This window comes from Esox lucius, chromosome 15 (assembly GCF_011004845.1).
Source record: "Esox lucius isolate fEsoLuc1 chromosome 15, fEsoLuc1.pri, whole genome shotgun sequence".
Taxonomy (NCBI): Eukaryota; Metazoa; Chordata; class Actinopteri; order Esociformes; family Esocidae; genus Esox; species Esox lucius.
Genome location: NC_047583.1, coordinates 12,151,247 through 12,175,297, shown reverse-complemented (window position 1 = coordinate 12,175,297; position 24,051 = coordinate 12,151,247). Strand labels below are relative to the sequence as shown.

At 40.7% G+C, this 24,051-nt stretch overlaps 1 protein-coding gene across 1 annotated transcript; it reads right to left on the bottom strand.

Annotated features, from left to right (window-relative positions):
- Positions 1 to 324: 324 nt before the first annotated feature.
- On the bottom strand, positions 325 to 23,105 carry maco1b (macoilin 1b). The gene is made up of 11 exons (XM_010879249.4): positions 22,853 to 23,105; positions 16,793 to 16,934; positions 15,827 to 15,953; positions 14,548 to 14,671; positions 13,621 to 13,799; positions 10,597 to 11,143; positions 5,481 to 5,639; positions 3,199 to 3,381; positions 2,958 to 3,078; positions 2,557 to 2,731; positions 325 to 2,415 (listed from the first exon to the last, which is right to left on the bottom strand). Exons 1-11 carry the CDS (start codon positions 22,930 to 22,932, stop codon positions 2,213 to 2,215), a joined length of 2,040 nt encoding a protein of 679 aa, XP_010877551.1. The 5' UTR covers positions 22,933 to 23,105; the 3' UTR covers positions 325 to 2,212.
- Positions 23,106 to 24,051: the final 946 nt, after the last annotated feature.

The window sequence follows — 24,051 nt, the reverse complement described above, 5'->3', positions numbered from 1 at the left end:
TATTAACCCTATATCCATCAATTACCAATTAATGTCTCTCAGGTTTGGCTGAACAGCCTACTGCACAGGCAACTAGTTTATTAGCTGTAATTTAATGAGATTGAGAATTTCAAAAAATACAGAGGAGCAATATTTAGATAGACAAACCATGTAGCTTAAACGTGAGCTGAGGAACAGATGCGTTGTAACATTGAGATGGACACTGCCTCCTAGTGGGCATAACTAACATTTACTAGTTATTTCCAAACATCACAGATTGATGTACTCACTGTCTTGTTCAAAGAATTACATCATGAAGAACAAGGAATGAAACTTCTGAGAACATTTGCAAGAAAATAATTTATTCCTTGTAAACCTCACAGACAGCAAGAGTGCAGCCGAGGTCAGACATGACTGAGGGAATCGAGAAAAAAAAAAACGAAAACAAAAATAACTGTATTTTTATACTTTCAAAATCAGAAGACGGAGCAACTGATTAAACTGTAATTTTCACAACATTTTAGGAGCCCATAACATACCTAGCAATCTGGGCAAAAAGCATTTCCATTTACAACAGGTCATAACCACACACGCAACATGACCATTTCGGATGACAGCAAAACCACATTAGACTCAAGCTATTCCTCCCTGCAGGAAATAATAATCATACCAAAAACACTGAGGGAAAAAAACAGTTGACTGTTCTTAACACCCTTGGCAATTACCAATACTGTAACATTCAAAACTGAAAATGTAATTTTCTAGTGCCTCACTAATAAATACATAAACAGTCTACTACAGACTGGTAACCAGTTTGTCAAACATTTCTACCTATGTATTGGCAGTACATTCCTTTCTTGGCACAAGGGCAGAAGTTGAGTATTCAGGAAAAACAACCCAATGAAGAATTTGACACAAAATTCAAATTCTTACCAAAATTAATTATGGAAAATAATTGTCTTGTTTGGCATTTCCGGAGCCTTGTTTCTTGTATACATACTACAAAATCCATTAATGGTCTTTCCCTTTCAAACAGCTTGTGTTTTCTTTTTAAAACAGTGCAATTTAAGTCAAAACAATAAAAACAAGTTGGACAAGAATTAAATCAACAAAACAGAATGTACTGCAGAGAGATGTGTTATCCTTGGATACAGGGCAGAGACCATGCTGTGAGCTTGGGACCTGTATGCAGTAGACTTTGAAGTGGCTAACATTACCATATCAATGCACTGAACAGAAGTAACATAATCATGCTAAAACAGAGAAGAATCCATATCACCAGAACAGCTGAAAAAGTATGAGCTATTGGTACTGAACCTACTGTCAGGGACAAGTCAAGGTTGGGGGTAATATTGTATGTGTGGTTGGAAAGCTCTGCACTTCAGTCCTTTCACCACGGAGGTCCAGTCTCAAGGCACAGTGATCATGACAATGTGAAAGACTATTCTCTCTTAACACTTTTGGAAAGGCTTATGAAAATTAGACCGCTTTAAGGGAAATACATTTCATTTTGCATTTGATACACCTTATTTTGAATATCTTAAATTTAAAACAAAATATCTTTATGCAGCCATTTCCTCATCTTAAAGTTATCCAACTTTTCGTAGCAATATCAAGTAAAACAAAAGACTGCATAATCTATTTTTAAATGTATAACAAAATCAATACTGCAAATCCCAAGAACAGCTAACACAAGGTTAAATTTGGCCTCGGATATTTATGACTGAAAAATAACATTGGCAAAACTGGGCAAGAATCGGTGAGAACTTTGCGCTACAATCTTTCGGGCGTGTTGATCATTTCTTATCTTAATATGAAACTGATATCCGTGCTCAGCGATCATCATCATTTCTATATACTGGAAATGAGGGTGAACACTTCTGCTTGCAGAGATCCGCATCATAGTTCTAAATTAAAACCAATCCCAAGATCTGAGTTCAAGTACCTGGTAAAAGGTGGAGGAGAGAGGAGAACTGAAATGCCTTAGATAAGATACATGCCGAATTATGTGAAGTTTTACTACACATTTACAAGAAAAAAAACGAAAAAAAACTGGGAATTTCTAGTGGACATTTGTTTTTACTACAACAAATACAGCCACACAATACAACATCCTTCTGACCTGGCGAGAGAGGGAAAAAAAGTTCTCAGACACAGACATGCCGAGCAAATCTGGAAGTGGGCTTTAAAAAATCAAAAAACAAAAGGGAGGAAGGAGGCCTGGAGGGAGCGTTCACTTTTTCAGCGGCTGGTACACGGAGGCATTAGGGTCTAGGCCGGAGGGACTGGTGTCCATGAACTTGGAGGAGTAGTGAGGAGCCACAGGAGTCATGTTGCTGCCGTCGGCTGTGTACGAGATACTAGGCATAACGGCCATCACCTCTGCTATCTTCTGCTTCAGGTCCTTGATCTCCTGGTCCTTCTGCAGGATCTGACCTGAGACACACAGACACCAGGAAACTGTCAGATAAGATGTAGATGTAACATCACACAATCAATTCAATAGCAATAACACAGAAGAAAATAGGTGAGATAGAGGCCACGTTGCTAAGGGATTGATCCTGGCTGGACACGGACCTTGTGCGATTTCCAGCTGTCTCTTGGCATCGCCCAGTGCTGAGAAGAGGTCCAGTTTGATGCGGGTCTCTGCAGACAAGCTGTTCTCTAGGTGTTGGGTCTTATCCTGCATGGCTGACAGCGCTGACATAAGCACTTCTGTGTCCTTCTCATTCTCCTTGTACTTGTGGAGCTCCTGGGAGAGGGATCAGCATAAGTAACATTGTCTGAATGCCAGTGTACAGCAGGCATGCATGACTCATATTTGAGCTGCCTTAATCAAGAAAGTTGTTTTCATCGACAGTGTCTTCAACGAGGGGGGGGGGGGCATGAGGAAGGGGTGTGAGCAACTCCACCACAGACTGTTTTTAGTCATGTCAAACGGGTCTTCAACAAAAACACAAGTGAACCTTGAACCTCACCTGTACTTTCATCTCTAGCTCTCTGATCTGGTCTTCTTTGAGCTTGATGTCCACGGTCAGTTTCTTACATTCGGTCTCCAGCTCTGTGATGCGCCGCCTCAGCGTGTCTGTGCACTCCCCTCTGCGGAGCAGAGACACAGGGCTAACACCTACACTGACAGCAGGGTGCAGCTGGAACACCACAGCCAACCAACAGCAGGTTATCTAATAACATGGGAATAATCTGCAGTGGGCAAGGCACCTGGACGCTGCTGCAAGCGCCACAGCTCTGGCAGCAGTGGCCTCCTCCAACTTCTTGCGTTTCTTCTCATCTGCAAGCTGCTTCTCTGCGGCGGCGCGGGCCTCCTGCTCCACCTTCAGCCTCTTTTCCAGCTGGCCCACGGCCTGTTTGTCCTTCTGTTTGGCCTGGACAGCGTTGTGGAGCCTACACACACACACACAAAAATACAGCCCCACATTAGTCAGTAGCCAGGGGGACTCCATCTGATGTGTATGAGTGTAAATGCATAGGGTCTACGTCACGTCTTTAGTTGCATCAGACAAGGTACTGGCCATAATGACTCTGTGGGGTTCTCTCATTGGTAGAAGTAGAGCTATTGGATATAATGACCAGGTCCCGCATTAAACAATGGTAGGCGTGGTTCTGGCAGAGCAACAAGCTTAGCTCAGCTTTGAGCTGCACCACTTGGGATTTGTTCCTCATGAGGAAGATCGCTGAATTGCAAGAACATTATACTGCGTTCAAAACAGATCTCCCTTCTACGCCTCATGGAAAATCATCTTTTCGGTAAACCTGGATTAAAAAAAAAACTTGCTAGCGGGGAATAATTCCAACAGACAAAATCATCAACCACCTATCATTTTCCAGGTAATAGACGTGAGATGATTTAGGACACAGACTTAAACCAAATGAGAATATCCCTGTATGCACGTGGCAAATGCATTGGGATGACCTTAACGAATGCTTCTTATGTAGCGCATACACTACGACTCAGACATGCTATCAGAGACCACTTTTGTGCCATTATGTCCATCCCCATGCGCGGGATGTTGGTGCTCACATTACACAATGATTTACAGAGCTGATCCTGCCCACGAGTTCCTTCTTTGTTTTGGTCTTGCGAGTACCCACACGCTATGACCACCTATTTAGACAGGCCTGAAATGAAAAATCGGCATGTTTTATTAACATTACATCGTTAACCTGCTCACATTGAGTATCTGCTTCTGTTACCTTCACTATAATGAATCTTTATTATCTCCATCCTAAACACTGCCTGTTGTTTTGATAAGGCCATTCAAATTCATCTCTGGGGTTTCATTACTGACCGGACAAGTCACCATTACAAGGGATACTCAATGTTTGTTTTGTTACCAAAGTTGTTTAAAAACTGTTCATCTTTCAAATAAAATAAAATCTATAATGTAGAATATTTGACACGACATGTTAAGCAAGCTAGCTAATGTTAAGAGCCCAGTGTATCACAGAGAAAGACAAAGAAACAGTGGCCTCCCCAGGGATTAGGTACTGTGTACTCCTCAGTCACAGCTGGGTCAACTGATTGTTATGAGTCCCTCTATTAAGATGCGACTCAACCTACTTTTAGGCTCATGGGAGCAGATACCCAGGAATGAAGCAACAACACCTGTTCAGCCAACTTCACCCACAAAACCCCCTGTTTAGATTTTTTTTTGTCTACCCATTTTCCCCATTATACAAAGCATAGGCCTAAGGCAGCTATAGGTACAAAACAGTTTTCCTAATGTTTGTTTATAGCCCCGGTCTTATACTGGGGGTTTTCTTGCTTTACCGGTTGGACCTTTTCGTATACTGATCCAACAAAACTATTTTTGTTGTCCTAGGAAATTAAAAAGAAAAAACATTGATATTATGCTTTGTAATAATTTCAAGCATCAGCTTCATTTTACACTAACACGCTTGTTTGATTTATAAAAAAAAAAAAAAAGATCGCATTTGCTTTGCCTCGTACGATACCATATCTGGGTCATGCTCGAGAATGCACTATGAACTATGATTGGTCAAAACAGACGAACCATCGAATATTACTGGTAAAAAAAGACAACGCTGGTACTGTACCACACTGAGGGGAGAGTAGCGCCACTGACACATTTATAATGCGAGAAGATGCGAAAATCAAAGCGGGAAGAGTGACGACGACGACAAGCAAACGTTTTAATAGGATACTATGAATTTAAATGGGGAAATTGACTACTGTCTTTGTCTACTGACCCGACGTTAGGTTTTACTGGCCCCTGGCCAGCTAGACATCCTTAATGTTGAACCCAGTTGTGTACAGGAAACTCAACCCATCACACAAACTTGATTATCAGCAAGCTTATGAAACTAACTAAAATCTCAATGGTTGAAAACTAACTTCAAAGCATACAAAGTCAATCACGTCTGATTTGTCCACTTCTCCCCGTCACTTTTCCCACCTACCACAAGCATGTCCGTGGCCCACCAGTCTCAACATGTGACCAGAACCAGCCTGTGACACTCACTTATTCTGCAGTAGCTCGTTCTCCTGTCGCAGCTGGCCGAGCTCAGAGCGGATGGAGCGTTCAGCACTGCCCAGGGAGCCTATCTGACTGCGTAGATCCTGCTCCACCTGTCTGCTGGCCTGCAGGTCTGCCTTCAGCTTCTTCACATCTTGCTCCAGCCTAAAGAGGTAGGGGTGGAAGTAGAAGGATGATGAGAGGATGAGGTAGAGGGGAGGGGAAAATAACTTTATGATAATATTTCCATGTAGTGCAAACAGTAGCTCTGGATCATTCAATGTTCCTTTTTTCCCCTCACGTCTTTGACAAAGCTTTATCTTGGTTTCATGTGCACAGTTTTTTTATTTTTTATTTTGCAGTGATCGACAGTATTTATATTCTGTATATTGCAGGTGCATTAAAAAAAAAAAATGTACATAGTGGAAAAGCAATTTCTTCCCCCTGTAATTCAAGTCAAAAACTGACACCTTCATATATTCTAGATTCATTACTCAGAGTGAAACATTTCAAGCCTTTTATTGTTTCAATCTTGATTACGGCTTACAGCTCATGGAAATCCAAAATCCAGTATCTCAATACAGAAATATTAGATTTTTTTTTTACAATACATAAAAGGTAATTAAAGGTAAGCTAATTAACTCCCTGAGGCTTGAATCTCTCAGTCTGGTTTAGTACACACAACCACAATCATGGCGAGGACTGCTGACTTGACAGTTGTCCAGAAGAGTCATTGACACCCTCCACGAGGAGGGTGAAGCAAAAGAAGGTCATTGCTGAAAGAGCTGGCTGTTCGGAGAGTTCTGTATCAAAGCATGTTCATGGAAAGTTGGCCTTATGGGAAAAGTGTGGTAAGAAAAGGTGCAAAAGCAACAGGGATGACCGCAGCCTTGAGGTTTGTCAAGCAAAGGCGATTCAAGAATTTGGGGGAGCTTCACAAGTAGTGGACTGAGGTTGGAGTCAGTGCATCAAGAGCCACCATGCACAGACGTGTCCAGGAAATGGGCTACCAGTGTCGCATTCCTAGTGTCAAGCCACTCCTGAACCAGAGACGTCAGGAGCGTCTTACCTGGGCAAAGGAGAAAAAGAACTGGACCGTTGCTCAGTGGTCCAAAGTCCTCTCTTCAGATGAAAGTACATTTTGCATTTAATTTGGAAATCAAGGTCCCAGACTCTGGAGGAAGAGTGGTGAGGCACTGAATCCAAGTTGCTTAAAGTCCAGTGTGAAGTTTCCACAGTCAGTGATGATTTGGGTGCCATGTCATCTGCTGGTGTTGGTCCACTGTGTTTTATCAGTCCAGAGTCAATGCAGCCCTCTACCAGGAGATTTTAGAACACTGCATGCTTCCATCTACTGACAAGCTGATGGAGATGCTGATTTCCTTTTCCAGCAGGACTTGGCCCAGTGCCAAAACAACTGGTAACTGGTTTGCTGCCCATGGTATTATTGTGCTTGATTGGCCGGCCAACTTACCTGAACTGAACCACATAGAGAACCTATGGGGTACTGTCAAGAGGAAAATGAGATACACTAGACCCAACAACACAGACAAGCTGAAGGCCACTACCAAAGAAACCTGGGCTTCCATAACACCTCAGCAGTGTCACAGGCTGATTGCCTCCATGGCATGCCGCATTGATGCTGTCATTTGTGCAAAAGGAGCCCTGACCAAGTATTGAGTGCATAAATTAAAATTCTTTGCAGGTGTTATGAGTTAGAGCTCTTCTCAGGTCGACATTTCTGTATTATGTTTTATTCTAATATTTTGAGATTCCATGAGCTGTATATGAAGGTGTCACATTATGTTTGGAATTATGAAAAGAAAAATGTCCATTATATTCAAAATTGTTGTGATGCACCTCTGTGTGTGTGTGTGTGTGTGTGTGTGTGTGTGTACACTGCTTTCAAAGCCTCAAGCTAACAGCAGATTGTGGTGTTGCAGAATTACTAAAATTCATACCAAATCCCAACATTGACATGTGCAATATCCATACTGCATGAGCTCCGTATTGATTGCAGTGTTTCAAAACGGCACTATGCTGTGTTTAGTTATAACGGACTCCCCTCTTTCCCCTCCTTGTGCCGCTGCTTCTCCCATAAGTGTGCAAGATGTTCTGTTGGGTACAATGAAGTAAAACAAACAACACAGCTTTCTACGTTGTTTCTTCACATAAATCGGTCTCATTTTAATGATTCCAACAGTTCACCAAAGTGTTTGATTCTTACATCAAATCACAGTATTTTTGTATAAAAAAATAAAACATGCCAAAATTGTGCAGGCATTTCAGTGACGGTTGTTAGAGGTTTTCAACATATGTTATTTGACTTGGGCACATTGGTGATAATTGACACCTCATGCTGTACATTTTAACATAAAAAGGTTTCCTTGCTATGGTTGGGACCTTTGATTAAAGTTCTCATCTTTCAGCCTTTCAGCCTTAAAATGGGTTGCTTTTAAATTAAATCTCTAGGCCTTGGGTCTGAAAAAATATAAAATAACATTTCACAGTTAATCAAGCAGATGCTTTTATCCAGAGTATGTGTGCGCATACATCTATTTTACATTTTCTTAGGCCATCAGAACCCACAACCCTGGCCTTGGAAGTGCCATACTCTACCAACTGAGCTATGCAGGACCCATGTACAATTTAATATCTTAACTGCAGGTTCCAGACCAACATCTTCCTTATGTAGACCCAGTGACATTAAATTGGTTGCATCAGCCCATTATCTGGTCACAGCGTCACACTGTCCCTCACAGTTCTTTAGCAACCCAGTAGTAGGCAGTTGAAACCAAAAAGCTTTCTCCCAATAGTAAAAATATAAATGCCACAACATGGTGAAAATTGCAGGTTTTAGGCTTAGTACGAAAAGAGACAAAGTGTGACTAAATGGTCACAGTCTAGAACCTTATAGGTCCACAACAATGGCTAAAGCACACCAGAAGACCACTTTGAGGTAAGGGAAAAAACAAGTATATGAGGGTAGTTAACTGGTCTCTGAAATATGTTATGAAGTTTGCCAAAACACAATGGCCACTGTAACGATCCTATTAACCTTCATACAGTCAAGTAGGCATAGGCAACTTTGCAGTTAAATTCAAAATACTTTCCATCTACCCAACGGGTATCTATGCACACTGCAGTAGAGACATCAGACAGAGACAGTTTCCTATTCAAAAGTGGCAGGCAATACAAAATGCATTATGTCTTATGACAAAGTTCAGATAATCTAATTACATTCTCTGAAAAGTTCAGCACACTTGGTTGATTTCCTAACATAAGACATTTAAGAGAAGATCAAGAAAAAAAAGTTTTGTACCGAACCATTGAAAGTCATATTACTGGAATAGTACAGACATTTTGGTGTAGAAATAATAAATCTAAAAGTATTAATATTACCTAGCTCTAACATGCAACACTGATCCTGACTGCAGTTTACCTACACTACATTCTCCACCACAAAAACCAGCTGAATAACTAGACACACAAAGCCATACAAAACTCCATGATTTCATTTTGAGCCAGAATCAGGGTCAAACTATAGAATGTGAGAGTCCAACTTTGTCACTTCAGCTTGGTGATACCACAGTGGAAACAGATCTACATAACGTTCATCTATCTGAAGACTGCACTGCAGCAGGGTCAGTTTGAGTTCAGGGACCAGCTCAATACTCATGATATCTGATAAGGGCAAGTATGTCATTCAGCGATCATGAACTAGCATGTTATAGATACTTTGGCCAGAGAATCGGACTACTGTGCCATCCAGGCATAAGTTACTTCTGTGCTGTGTGTATGTATATTGGGTCTATGTCAGTCTAAAGAAATCAGATTTATGGTGATTGGCTGGGTCAAACTCAGTCCTCGACTAAATGGGTTAGGCAAATGGAGTAGATGAAAACACCTGTTACAGTGCCTTTGGAAAGTATTCAGACCCCAGTTTCTCCACATTTAGTTGTGTTAAACACTTAATCAGATTTTATTTTTAAATTGCCATCATTCTTTGCATCTGAGAAGCATCCCCATAACATGATGCTCCCACCATCATGCTTCAGCATAGGAATGGTATTAGCCAAGTTACATCGTTTTTGGCATTAAGGCCTTATAGTTAAATTATGGTGTTATCAGATCAGAACATTTTTCCTCAGAATCCTACAGGCAGGTTATCATTCTTAACGGTTTCAAACTTCTGATTATCAATGATGGAGCCCACTGTGCTTCTGGAAACATTAAATGCTTCAGCAATTCGTTTCAGAACCTCCCATAGACCTATAACTTAACACAATTCTATCTCAGAGGTCTATGGAGAGTTCCTTGGATTTCAGGGCTTAATTTTAGCTCTGACAAGTACTCTGACGTGTGCCTTTATACAGCTCAAGAAAAAAATAAGAGACCACTTTCCTTTCCAATAAGGTTTTGAGTGAGGAAAAGAAGCATTCAATTTGCATTGGTCTCTATATTTTTATCCTTCTGTTCCTCACTCAAAACTTTCCTTTTCAACTTTTTTGGAAAGAAAAGAAAAATGTGGTCTCTTAATTTTTTCTAGAGCTGTATATCATGTCCAATCAACTGAATTTGCTACAGGTGGATTCCAATCAATCTCATGAATGATCAAAGGACAAAGGATGCACACGTGGCTCTGTTTGGAGTGTCATGGCAGGGAAAAGGAAGTACTGCAGAGCCACAGCCAGAAGAGGACTGGCCCCCCCTCTGAGCCTGGGTCCTCTCTAGGTTTCTTCCTATATTTTGGCCTTTTTGGGGAGTTTTTCCTAGCCACTGAAATTCAACATTACTGTTGTTTGCTCCTTGGGGATTAAGGCCGGGTGTTTTTTTTAAAAGCATTGTGACAACTGCTGATGTAAAAGGGGCTTTAGAAATTAATTTGATTGATTGATATACCGAAGTGGTATTTATAGTCCTGTCACATGGGAACAAAGATTATTTTATATTTAGAAATATAGAACAATGCATGTTTTCAGACAATATAATTTGAACTACTGTTTGCTTGAAGAGATTATAATGAATTGGAGGTTATTATATTTGGGGTGGTCTGGATTTGCAAAATAAGGTTCCCCAAAAATGTTGTCAGATTCAAAACGTGTCTATTAAGTGCTCTTACCGTACGAGTGCCTCAGGTTTGCTAAGCTGATTGTTGGGAATGCAGTTGTCAGTTGGGTCTCTGTGGGAACTCACTGCTGGGCTTCGCCCCATTGAACACTTCTGCTTCTTTTCGTTCTTCCCTGAGGAAGAGGGAGGGGCTGACATAGGGACACTGCCATTGGTTGTGCCATGGCCACGGGGCGAGGAGTTAACGGTCACGTTGCCGCTGGCATTCTTGTAGTTTTTTGAGGAGGAGGATGAGGAAGAGGTGGAAGAGCAGGAGGAAGAGTTCTCTTCTTTTAGCAGCAGATTATCTGTGCTGCCCACCAGTTCTGTGGTCAGTCTCTTGTTGTTCATATGGTTTTCCATGTACTCCATCTCCTGGAGTTTAGATTCTACCGATGATGGCAGGATATTGTTGTGTTGCTTTTTAGACTCCCGGCCCTCTTTAACTTTTTCTCTGTACTCTAGCTCAGGAAGCGGTGCAGACATCTTTTTACTGCCAGGTGCACCATTCTGTGAGATGGATGTGGACTCCACCTCAGATACACCTTTTGCTGCTGCAGCTGAATAGAAGGTGAAAAATAAGAGAGTTAAAAATATAGTGTAGTAAAATACACATTTGACCACCAGCGCTTGGACTGTGGCAGGAACATTTACTGCAGTGTGTAAAACTAGCAGTGTCATCATAATACACATGCGTCTTTTATCATTACTGAATGATAATGTATAATTTATACCTTAATCCTCCAGCCCTAACACAGCATCCTGAACTCACATTTTGTGATTTGCATTTTCCTTCAACTTCAATATATATATATTTTTAACAAAGCAGCCTATGCCTACCTGGCAGAATGACATCGGGATCATCAATCTAGTGGCAAATTATTCAGCAAACTCCGCAATCACTACTGAAACTGCTGGGCAATTTGTTTAAAATGGCTACATTTACAATACTGAATTTAGATTTGAATTTTTTAAAGAGGTTTGAAAGGGGTTTAATCAGTGCTGTAGACTTTGAACATACAATACATTTTCTATACAAAATATATTATAATAAAAAAACAGTACTATGCTTTACAATTGGATCATCTGCTGCATACGTTTTAAGACAACTGCACAGCAAACAAGATAGACAATATTGGTCTATGGGAGGCTAACCAAGATGAAAGTTTCTCTCTATAGCCTTGTTATAGCAGACCAAGGCTGGCCAGCTTATTGCTAGTCATTTGTTTACAATTTTCACTACTGAATCATTACTTCTATAAATGTCATTCCCTAAAATGAATAAACTAAGCGGATGGGTTTGGGGCCCTTTGTTTACTGGACAGGCCAGTGTTAATGTCAGACCCTTGAAAAACAGTTTTTAATACGTTCCAAATCAACAAATTCTGGGCTATTATAGTCAGAATCTCATTCCACTCGAATCCACTTAAAAGCTAATTATTAAAATATGGAATATTTTGTGGGGGAATATAGAGTGGATATAAAAAGTCTACAAACCCCTGTGAAACCCAGGTTTTTGTGATGTAAAAGAATGAGTCAAAGATAAATCATGTCAGAACTTTTTCCACTTTCAATGTGACCTCGAATATGAACAATTCAATTGAAAAACAAACTGAAATCTTCGAGGGGGAAAAAAATGAAAAATAGAAACCTTACAATAACATGGTTGCATAAGTGTGCACACCATCTTATAACATTAACCAATCACATTCAAACTCATGTTAAATAGAAGTTATAACACACCTACCATCATTTAAAGTGACTGATTAATCACAAATAAAGTTCAGCTGTTCTAGTAGGATTTTCCAGACATTTTCATAGTTGCATCTCAGAGCAAAAGCCATCGTCCGCAGAGAGCTTCCAAAGCATCAGAGGGATCTCTTTGTTGAAAGACATCAGTCAGGAGGTGGATACAAAATTATTTCCAAAGCCTTAGATATACCATGGAACACCGTGAAGACAGTCATCATCAATTGGAGAAAATATGGCACAACAGAGACATCACCAAGACCTGGACGTCCCTCCAAAATTGATGAAAAGACGAGAAGAAAACTGGTCAGGGGAGGCTTCCAAGAGGCCTACAGCAACATTAAAGGAACTGCAGGACTTTCTGGCAAGTACAGGCTGTGTGCTACATGTGACAACAACCTCCCCTATTCTTCATATGAATGGGGTAGGGTGGCAAGCCTTTTCTTAAACAGAAAAACATCCAAGCCTGGCTGAAGTTTGCAAAAAAAAAACATCAAGTCCCCCAAAAGAACACGGGAAAATGTGTTATGGTCTGATGAAACAAAGGTTGAACTATTTGGCCATAATTCCAAAAGGTATCTTTGGCGCAAAAACAACACTGCACATCACCCAAAGAGAAGCATGGTGGTGACAGCATCATGCTTTGGGGCTGTTTTTCTTCAGCTGGAACCGGGGCCTTAGTCATGGTGGAGGGAATTATGAACAGTTCCAAATACCAGGCAATTTTGGCACAAAACCTTCAGGCGTCCGTTAGAAAGGTGAACATGAAGAGGAAGTTCACGTTTCAGCATGACAACGACCCAAACCACACATCCAAATCCACAAAAGCATGGCTTCACCAGAAGATTAACATTTTGGAATGGCCCAGCCAGAGCCCAGACCTGAATCCAATTGAACATCTGTGGGGTGATCTGAAGAGGGCTGTGAACAGGAGATATCTTAACAATCTGACAGATTCAAGATGTGCCATGCTAATAGACTCCCACCCAAAAAAAACAGTGCTGTAATAAAATCAAAAGGTGCTTCAACAAAGTATTAGTTATGCAACCAGGTTATTGTGAGTTTTTGTTTTGTTTTCCTCAAAATTTCAGTTTGTTTTACAATTGAATTGTTCATGTTATAGGTCACATTAAAGGTGGAAAAATATCTGACATTATTTATCTTTGTTTCATTCCTTTACATCACAAGAACCTAGCATTTTCAAGGGGTGTGTAGACTTTATATCCACTGTATAGTCAATTATTTGGCCATATCGCCTAGCTCTTTTGTGTTGGTGTGTGTTTTTCACCTTCCTCTGCCTCCCTTTCCTGTCTCTGAAGCATCTGTTGCTCTGGAGGCAGGGCCTGCTGTAAGAGCTGCATGTAGAAGTCGTTTTCCTTCTGCACCTCCTTCTGTTTTCGTAAGCGCATCTTATAACTGACGTAGCTCTTGAAGCCAAAGCCTAATGTCACCACGGGATAACCAATACTACAAAGAGAAACAAAGTTTTTAAAAAACTCTTCCTGTCCTGAAGACAAACAGGTTCATACCTTTAGAAGAGCATAGTTATTATGAAAAAACCTTCATAACATATCTGCAGAAAGTAAAGCTAGAGGAATTACTAACATAGACATCCTGCATTATAACAGCAATTACAGCACATAACACAGCCTAGTAATCCTTAAATAAAGTGTCTTCCAAACAATAACACTGATGTAATGCTTAAATATTCATACATTTCTTAGGAGATGTATGCTTTTTCATAATTCTACAGACTGAATGAAGCCAGCTTGTCCAGTAATATGTCTTTCTCGGTGTGAAGAGTAAAGGAAGAGCTTGAGGATTCATTCCTCGTGCATTATGCCTAATAGGCGGAATAATATTGTTTTCTCAGAGTCAAAGGCAGAACAATAATCTGCTTGATCTGTGGGTCTGAGAAGGCATCTTAGTCCATTTTCCTTAAACGTCCATGTGGCCCTGTATGGGTGGGTTTGTAGAGCAGGGGGCTTGTAAAGGTTTGATTCCTGGGGCCACAGACACATAACGGATGCACGCATTACTGTATTTTGCTTTGGACCGATGGTTTGAATCCCAGAACCATATATATGTTCTATCCTTGAGCATGGCACCTAACCGTTTCTATAAAAAAACACAAATGTCTCAGCTAAATGGGTCTGTCAAACTCTGGGAAAGTAAAAATCTTAATTTAAAAATCCAGCAGAATCAAACAACTCACCAATGTGCTGCAAATGGTCGACACAAGTCGACATGGAAGTTCTTCAAGTCTTTAAATCTGATGGCTGCCTCTATGTACACAAAGAGTATCCAAAGAGACACTGTGGGGAGACAGACCCCTCTCTCTGTTGAAGCAAAAGACAGACTTTACAACAGCAGATAGACTGCTGGTCATGACAACCACATATCTACATTCAGAGACACAAAGGGGTTGTTATAACAACACATTTGCATGAAAACAGGATACATTAAGGCCTATTCAGTTAAAAAAAGGAAGCTTTAACACTAATGTTAAGCAAAGACACCTCCTACAAGAACTGTCAACACAAAAGCAACAGGGGGACTCAGAGGTTTAGGTGAAAAGTAGATGCAAGACAACCACAAAAGTACAGTTTTTCAATGATGCATAAAGTTGAAATCTACAAGAGCAAACATGACAGAGTGTTGAACGTGACAGCAAGTCTCTCCCCTTCAGTATGTCAGACACCTCATTGTACATTCAAACAACACACTGGATTCATAGCCTGGTCCCAGCCCCTCTGTTACACAGCAGCCGTACAGAGACCCAGTGGGTAGAGCAGAGAGTAAATTTTTCCTGTCCATTGTGACCTGGGCAGAAATAACCACAGGCAGATTTACCAACACAGGACAAGGAGTTTTAACGGTGTATTAATACTCCAATGACGTCCAGGGGATCTGAATGCTGCCTGGAGTTACAGTGGTGGGTGGTGTAAGCAGCAGGCGCTTGGGGACTTTGCACTGCTACGGCACTCTCTTCCATCTGCTGTCAACCTGACACCCAATCTGACCCGTCCTGGTCAACGAGGGCTACCACTAAACTGGACTGACACCTGGTGCATACACGCTTGCTCGCAGACGCCAAAAAGAATTCGGAGAAGCCGGCTCTTTTGTTAATAACATAGCACAGTGTGTGAGAGTGGCGTAACCCTTGCAACACTTTTCTCCCCAACCCTGTTACAATAAAAACACAAACCTTTGTGTGCCCATCAATGTAGGCACCTCAAATGGAGCAGCATGCGCCTGGTCTACTTTTGACACCTGAAGCCTAGTTTCTACTCTCTGTCTACTCTAGCTGGTACCTCTTCTGAAAATAGTTTTGTGGTAAGACTTAGATCCTGTGAACTTTCAGTGTTGTTTTCATAAAGTTAGTTTTAAACACTGCCATACTGGGATGAAAGGGTCAGTATAACCACATGTTAATTCACTATAATTACAAAGGTGTTTAGAACATAAAAGTCCAGGTGAATATAAGGGCTTACCTGTGTGCCACACATACTGCACCCACACATAGGTGCTGGCAGCAAAGAACAGCCATTGTACGGGTATGAAGAGCAGGCATATGATGTCAGAGGTAAACGCCACGCACACAAAGAACACTGAGAAGGCCTGGAAGAGAGAAGTGAGGGTAATTAATTGGAACTGTTGTTTGTATCAAAAACACATTGATACAAACAACCAAATGGGTCAAATTTCTTCAGTTGATATACATTGCTGCAACACAACTTTATGTTTTGATGACACAACTTTGTGTCTTTGATTTATTAGCTAGCCAGCGAAGCAGTAACAGCTAATCGCTAGGCTTAGTATTTCTGAGCATGAATTAAGCATGCGTAATCACACTGTTTGTTAATTTAGTTAGCTACCTCTGCTTTTTAGAAGCAAACAGTTGGAATAATTTGAGATCTGCAGAAGAACCGCCAGCCCATACGTTAACCAGAATTGTGTTCAGTAAAACTGAGGGTAAAGGTCATGCATTAGTGCCTTAAAATCAGTGTGTGAGAATGTAGCACGTGAAAATTTCACCTCAGCATCAGTACTTCATTTATATTTAGTCGGGGGAAGAACATTACCCAAATAATCCTTAGGTCAGTTGCAAAAAAAAAAATAGAAATACTCATGTATCAGCTTTGTTGCTGCCATGACATTTGGCTAACTTTCAGGAAAAGTCTGCATATAGTTCACACCAGCTTATAGACTTGGTATGACAGGTGTACTAGTTATCAAACAATAGAATTCCTGAAAAACCCTTCTAGTTGTAGTAACAGTTGAGTCTGTTGTTAGTGCAATTACATTTTCATTCAATAAGTATTATTTACCTCTTATTTGCATCACGTGCACAGAACATTCAGATAGCCAATCCGACTAGTCCTACAATGGCTAGCAAGACTAACCAATGGCAGATATAATGAACCAGATGCAGAGAAGACAGCTAGGCAGACACTCACCAGACCCTGGTACCTGAAGGAGTCGTACACACTTCTAATGAAAAGCCAGAAGGGCCACAGGTACTCAAACCTGAACTCGAGCACAAAGTCTGCCAGCAGGACCAGTGCCCAGACCACCAGGAACTTCAAGTACAGGAAGGTACTGGAGAGAGGAGAAAAACACAAAAACTAGTGGATTTTAGCATGTGAAATGTACAATCTTCTTTAACAAAAAATTTATTATGGGTAAATATTTTTAAATGAACACATAATTTAAACAAAATCTCCTATACACAATGGCCCATTGCAGAAGCCTTCACAGTTACATTTTTGCATTCCCCAAAATAGTAGATTTTATATTTTCTGATTTTATATTTTCATATCGTATATGAAACCTGCTGAAATTACAGAAAAGGTTGATAGAAGAGACACGCCCACTTAAGTTGCCATTTAACTGGGTTACCAGGTCATTTTGTTGTTACCTATCCGCAGGTAAACAGTGTACCAGTTAAATGCAAGGGTCTGTAGTGATAGCTCTTCTATTATTAGCCTATTTATTTTTGCCTTAGTTTAAGCATATTTGCTTAAACTAAGGCAACCAACCATTTGTTTCTATGATGTTTCAATTAACCATTTGTTTCAAAGATTAAATCCTTAGTTTCAGGTTCCTAGTCGACCACATAAAAAAATGACTAATATAAAACGTCATTCTTTTGCATTACTGTCTTTTTCAGTGATAAAGACATGAATGTTTAATGATAGTGTGGAATGCAAAAAAGGTCCCCTTTGAGCATCTTTATCTCCTGAATGTTTACATTTAGCTAAAAAATAATTATAAAAAAAAGCTCAATGCAAACAATTCTTTCACAGGCAAACATTTATGGAAGGGTATTATTCAAATCAAAAAGTGTGCAAAAAATATTTTCGAACTCAAAACAATTCACCATGTTAAAAAAGTATGGGATAGAAAAAAAAAGATTACCGAACTACTCCCCCTCAACAGATTGCTAGATGCAGACTACCAGTGTGCTTTTAACAACATTATTTGCATCAACTGTTCGCCTTCAAAATAAAAGTATAGAGTGGAATCATGCCATAGACAATGCAAAAAGACTGATACGCTGCTATACTTTCAAATAAATAATAATTTATAAAATAAACCTAATAAATAACAAACATGACTTTTGGCATCGACACAAGAGGTTGACCGATTAAGATGTTTCAACTCCAATATTTACTGGAAAACCAAATGATACAAATTCAACCTCCCAATTATAATAAAACAATTCAATAATTTCAACAATACTTAATGAACAATAAACATTTAAGTGTCTTAACATAATAAATTAATTAAATCAATTTGGACTCAAACAAATGAGACCAAATGTATTCTGTATTTTAGAGCCAACAAGTTGAACATTTTGATAGTTAATTAATGACAAATTGGTTTTGGTGCCGCAGGGCACATGTACAGTGCCTGTAGGTCCAGCCTACTTACCAGAAAGTATTTTTTAATTTTTCTGGTTTTGCCAGACCAAAACTGAGTAGGACTCCGGCAGGGCTGCCCTTTGTCACCGGTTCTGTTCGTAATTTTTATGGACAGAATTTCTAGGCGCAGCCAGGGGCCGGAGGGTGTCAGGTTTGGGGACCACACGATTTTGTCTCTGCTCTTTGCGGATGATGTTGTCGTGTTGGCCCCCTTCAAGCCAGGACCTTCAGCATGCACTTGGACGGTTTGCAGCCGAGTGTGAAGCAGTGGGGATGAAAATCAGTACCTCCAAATCCGAGGCCATGGTCCTCAGTCGGAAAAGGGTGGCTTGCCCACTTCAGGTTGGTGGAGAGTGCCTGCCTCAAGTGGAGGAGTTTAGGTATCTAGGGGTCCTGTTCACGAGTGAGGGAAGGATGGAACGGGAGATTGACAGACGGATCGGTGCAGCTTCTGCAGTAATGCGGTCGATGTATCGGTCTGTCGTGGTGAAGAAAGAGCTGAGCCAAGGCGAAGCTCTCGATTTACCAGTCAATCTACGTTCCTACTCTCACCTATGGTCATGAGCTTTGGGTCATGACCGAAAGGACAAGATCCTGAATACAGGCGGCCGAAATGAGCTTTCTCCGCAGGGTGGCTGGGCGATCCCTTAGAGATAGGGTGAGAAGCTCGGTCACCCGGGAGGAGCTCAGAGTAGAGCCGCTGCTCCTCCACATCGAGAGGGGTCAGCTGAGGTGGCTTGGGCATCTGTTTCGGATGCCTCCGGAACGCCTTCCTGGGAAGGTGTTCCGGTCCCGTACCACCGGGAGGAGACCCCGGGGAAGACCTAGGACACGCTGGAGGGACTATGTCTCCCGGCTGGCCTGGGAACGCCTCGGTGTCCCCCCGGAAGAGCTGGAGGAAGTGTCTGGGGAGAGGGAAGTCTGGGCATCCCTGCTTAGACTGCTGCCCCCGCGACCCGGCCCCGGATAAGCGGAAGATGATGGTATGGTAAAACTGAGTAGGTATATATTTACATTCCAAAGAAAATACACTTTAGAAATCAACCATTGAGACATCTTTGCCGTAGCAATAACTGACAATATCTTTAACCATTTTCATAATTCATAGTTTGGGTTGTTACTGTCTTGCAATGTATAAGGCTTTATGACACTTAATAAATCCAATGAGATGCCTAACATCTAGTACAGACTGCTTGTGTGTTCCATTATTACCAGTAATGTAAATTCTTTACACCAACAAAGGTGCCAGCCTAATCTCAGTGTATAGGCTTAGTCGCAAACAGCGAAGCGCATCATAAGCATTGCAGTAAGCACTGCTGGCAAAGGTATTAAAGAGCTGCCAGAATTAATGAAGTGCTAAACAACCAACATTGATTTTGCACTTTTTAATTAAATGTATTGTGCAGTCAGTGTGCATATTGCTGTCCCATAAACACATAGCTGAAAGCTACACCCAAACATCATCTTCGGTGATTGATCATCTTCAGTTTCTGATACTGCACAACATAATGCATAAGTTGAAAAAAATCCAACTTGTGAGCTTTGCAACCTAGTCCGACAAAGTAGTTTCAGAGGTGTGGATTTCACTCCGGCGCAACAAGCGCCTTGACGCATTTGGTTTGTCCCAGGTCTTAGCTCAAATTGCGGGTCTTCGACAACAAATGTTAAATGAGCCACATTAGCAGCCAAGACAGCTATCATGGGTCTCTCATCCTCCTTTTTAAATAAAGTGGATATAAAAAAAGTCTACACAACCCTGTTAAAATGCCAGGTTTTTGTGATGTAAAAGAATGAGACAAAAAAGTGTTCCACTTTTAATGTGACTTATAATGTGAACAATTTAATTGAAAAACTAAATTCTTTGAGGGGGAAAAATGAAAACCTTACAATAACATGGTTGCATAAGTGTGCACACCCTCTTATAACTGGGGATGTGGCTGTGTTCAGAATTAACCAATCACATTCAAACTCACGCTAAATAGAAGTCATTACACACCTGCCATCATTTAAAGCGACTCTGATTAATCACAAATAAAGTTCAGCTGTTCTAGTAGGATTTTCCAGACATTTTCTTAGTTGCATCTCAGAGCAAAAGCCATCTTCCGCAGAGAGTTTCCAAAGCATCAGAGGGATCTCTTTGTTGAAAGATATCAGTCAGGAGGTGGATACAAAATAATTTCCAAAGCATTAGATATACCATGGAACACAGTGAAGACAGTCATCAAGTGGCGAAAAATTGGCACAACAGAGACATCACCAAGGACTGGACGTCCCTCCAAAATTGATGAAAAGACGAGAAGAAAACTGGTCAGGGAGGCTTCCAAGAGGCCTACAGCAACATTAAAGGAACTGCAGGAATTTCTGGCAAGTACTGGCTGTGTGCTACATGTGACAACAATCTCCCGTGTTCTTCATATGAATGGTAGGGTGTAGGGTGGCAAGACAGAAGCCTTTTCTTACAAAGAAAAACATCAAAGCCTGGCTGAAGTTTGCAAAAACAAACATCAAGCACGTGGGAAAACGTGTTATGGTCTGATGAAACAAAGGTTGAACTTTTTGGCCATAATTCCAAAAGGTATGTTTGGCGCAAAAACACTGCACATCACCCAAATAATACCATACCCACAGTGAAGCATGGTGGTGGCAGCTTCATGCTTTGGGGCTGTTTTTCCTTCAGCTGGAACCGGGGCCTTAGTCATGGTGGAGGGAATTATGAACAGTTCCGAACACCAGGCAATTTTGCCACAAAACCTTCAGGCGTCCGTTAGAAAGCTGAAGATGAAGTAGTAGTTCACGTTTCAGCATGACAACGACCCAAAGCACACATCCAAATCCACAAAAGCATGGCTTCACCAAAAGAAGATTAACATTTTGGAATGGCCCAGCCAGAGCCCAAACCTAAATCCAATTGAACATCTGTGGGGTGATCTGAAGAGGGCTGTGCATAGAAGATGTCCTCACAATCTGACAGATTTGGAGCGCTTTTGCAAAAAAGAGTGCGCAAATATTGCCACATCAAGATGTGCCTTGCTAATAGACTCCTACCCAAAAAGACAGTGCTGTAATAAAATCAAAAGGTGCTTCCATAAATAATTAGTTTAAGGGTGTGCACACTTATGCAACCAGGTTATTTTTTTATTTAACAAAATTCCCCCTCAAAGATTTCAGTTGGTTTTTCAATTTAAATGTTATAGGTCACATTAAAAGGTGGAAAAAGTTCTGACATGATTTCTTTGTCTCATTCTTTTACATCACAAGAACCTGGCATTTTAACAGGGGTATTTAGAATTTTTATATCCACTGTAGTTGCAAACAAAAAATCCACCTAAAAATATTATAGAATTATTGCAGTATTTATTATATTTTTATGATCATGCTCAGCAGCCACTCGTGGTACTTGTCCTTTTTGGTTTAAGGATCTTTTTTCCCTCCAAACATTTGACCCGTAATGTAAGGACTTGTCTGCAAAACGTTGTAGGTTGTCACAGAGACACAGAGTCCAGAGATTTTATAGACCCTGACCTAATTGCAATTATGTAGTTTAATACATCTGCAGTTTGTGAAAATTATTGCATTTAGTAAAGGAATATGCTACATATTTTTACCCTGATCTACTCCAAATATGGCATGATTTCAATGTTTGTTTCCGTTGCACCAGTTTCAATGGTATACTTTTATTTTGAAGGAGAATAGACGATTCTACTAATTTGCTCAAATGTTGTTCATAGCATACAGCAAGTCTGCAGAGGTACTTGCTGTCAGACGCAGATCATGCAGTACAGATGTGCACAAATTATTTTGTGTAACTACAGTGTAGGCCTAAATATCATATTTCTGGTACCCTAAAACGTATATCATCCGATAAACATGGTATTTGTGAGGACAGTTAGAAGTTTATATAAAGATAGTATATCCACTCAGTTCATTTAGTTAACGTTAATGCATTGACATTCTCAGCTGGCTCGATAAGTGCAGTTATCTGAATGATAAATTAAGTCATGGTTTGTTTGACCAACTGAATTGGTAAATAAACTCACTCTGAAAAGTGGAGGTTTAAGCTGGGCCATACCTGACCGAAGTCGGTCCTCAGCCAAGCTAACAAGCGATTTTAGCAAGCTCAGGTTAGCTAACCAGTTAACGTAGCTACCTCCAGTTCTAACTAACATAACTAGGCTAACTAATGTAATTCAGACACGAATATTGGAAACATTTTGTGCTTAATAGAGATACCCTAAAGCAGGTGTTCGAAACGCAAGTTGGTGTCTAGACTTAGCTCTTTTAAAGCCACCCTTAGGCTATGTGGCTTGGGGCCTATACTTGTTTAGTACCCTAATACACCGTTCCATTTAGCTAGTGTTAGCTGAATTAGCAAGCTATACTGTGCTGCTCATAGCACAGCTAGCTCGCAAAGTTAGCCAACGTTGACTACTTTCTGCTAGCTAGCCCATTTTCTTGTGTCAGTGTGACATTTTACATTAGACACAGTTGTTTGCAAGCAAACATCCTAGCTGTCAACCCAGTCCTGCAATGAAGGATTGTTTTAAGACACCATTTAAATAGTGAGAACCTTGACATTGCTAGGTTATCGTTTACCTGCCGTATATACCCTCAGTGATTCGGTTCCGTTTTAACGGCCGTCGGAGTTTGCTGCAGTCCGCATTGCGCCGCTTCATCCTCTACCCCTTCGCTTTGGCTTTTTAATTCCAACTGTAATCTTATCCAGTTTTCTTGCGTGAGCAGACAAATACAACAATGAAGTCCCTGTAATAATATATCGTTGTTATTATTATTTCTACTGGAAACAAAGAAATAAATAAAAGACTCTTCAAGAACCTCCTCTTTTCGCTCGGCGCAGGCTCAATAAGCCGCGCTATAATTTACGCCTGTCAGGTAGTGAGCCAGCCTGGTATAGCCAATCACTTTATTTACCAAAGCCTCTTTTCTTGATTGATGCAAAAATGTAGCAATGTATTTGCTAATTGCTTTGTCATTTACGTCGTCTCCCCCAACTACGAGAGAGAGGGCGGCATAACACCTCCAGACTATAAGAGGCTTGTCATTCGGTCAATACTATTATTTGAGACAAATCAAATTCCTATCGGTTAGCCATGGGGGCGGGGCCACCGGCATAAGTCGCCTTCAAGTGACATCGGAATTTGTGGTGCAAGTAAGGAATAAGAGTGGTGCAAGAGTGTGTATGTCCAATATTCCATGGCAAATAGATGCTCTTTGTCACGGCAAATTGCGGAGGTCCCGTGGCAATTTATCTCAAACACCCGAGATGCCTTGTTGTTCTTATAAACCGGTTACTAATAAAAAATTTATGAAGCACTTTTCATGTTGGATCTAACAATTATATTTTACTTTGACATTCAAACGCGTAAACACAGAATTTGTTTGCTGTATTTTATATAAATATTCACGAATCATTGAAATGCATGGCTCATTGAAAAATATAAAAATAGTCAGCCACTGAACTGCATTTATTTGAAAACCCTGTAGCTCACATGCCAAACAAATATGTACTATGACATTTGGCCGAAATGCCTATTGTGTTTCTGAAAAGGGGGCTAAAAGCATAAGGATGTAGGAGGAAGCAGGAGGATATGGATCTATATTAAATATAAAAATAAAACTGTACCTGCACTGGTCGTGCAAGTTGCTCGAGTGCGGCTGAATCCCAATAATATGCTTTAAACTTTCTCCTGTAGTGTTCACTACGTCTGCAATTCAAATAGTATGAGATTGATTAAGACATGGATTGGTATGCGATTCTACCACATTTCTCAAAA

Excerpts from the sequence above, each read along its gene's own strand:
- maco1b (XM_010879249.4), bottom strand. The coding sequence starts at position 22,932 with ATGAAGCGGCGCAATGCGGACTGCAGCAAACTCCGACGGCCGTTAAAA. Across the intron at positions 14,672-15,826 it reads GCAGTATGTGTGGCACACAG|AGAGAGGGGTCTGTCTCCCC; the intron begins GTAAGCCCTTAT and ends TTGCTTCAACAG. Across the intron at positions 2,732-2,957 it reads AGCTAGAGATGAAAGTACAG|GAGCTCCACAAGTACAAGGA; the intron begins GTGAGGTTCAAG and ends TCCCTCTCCCAG.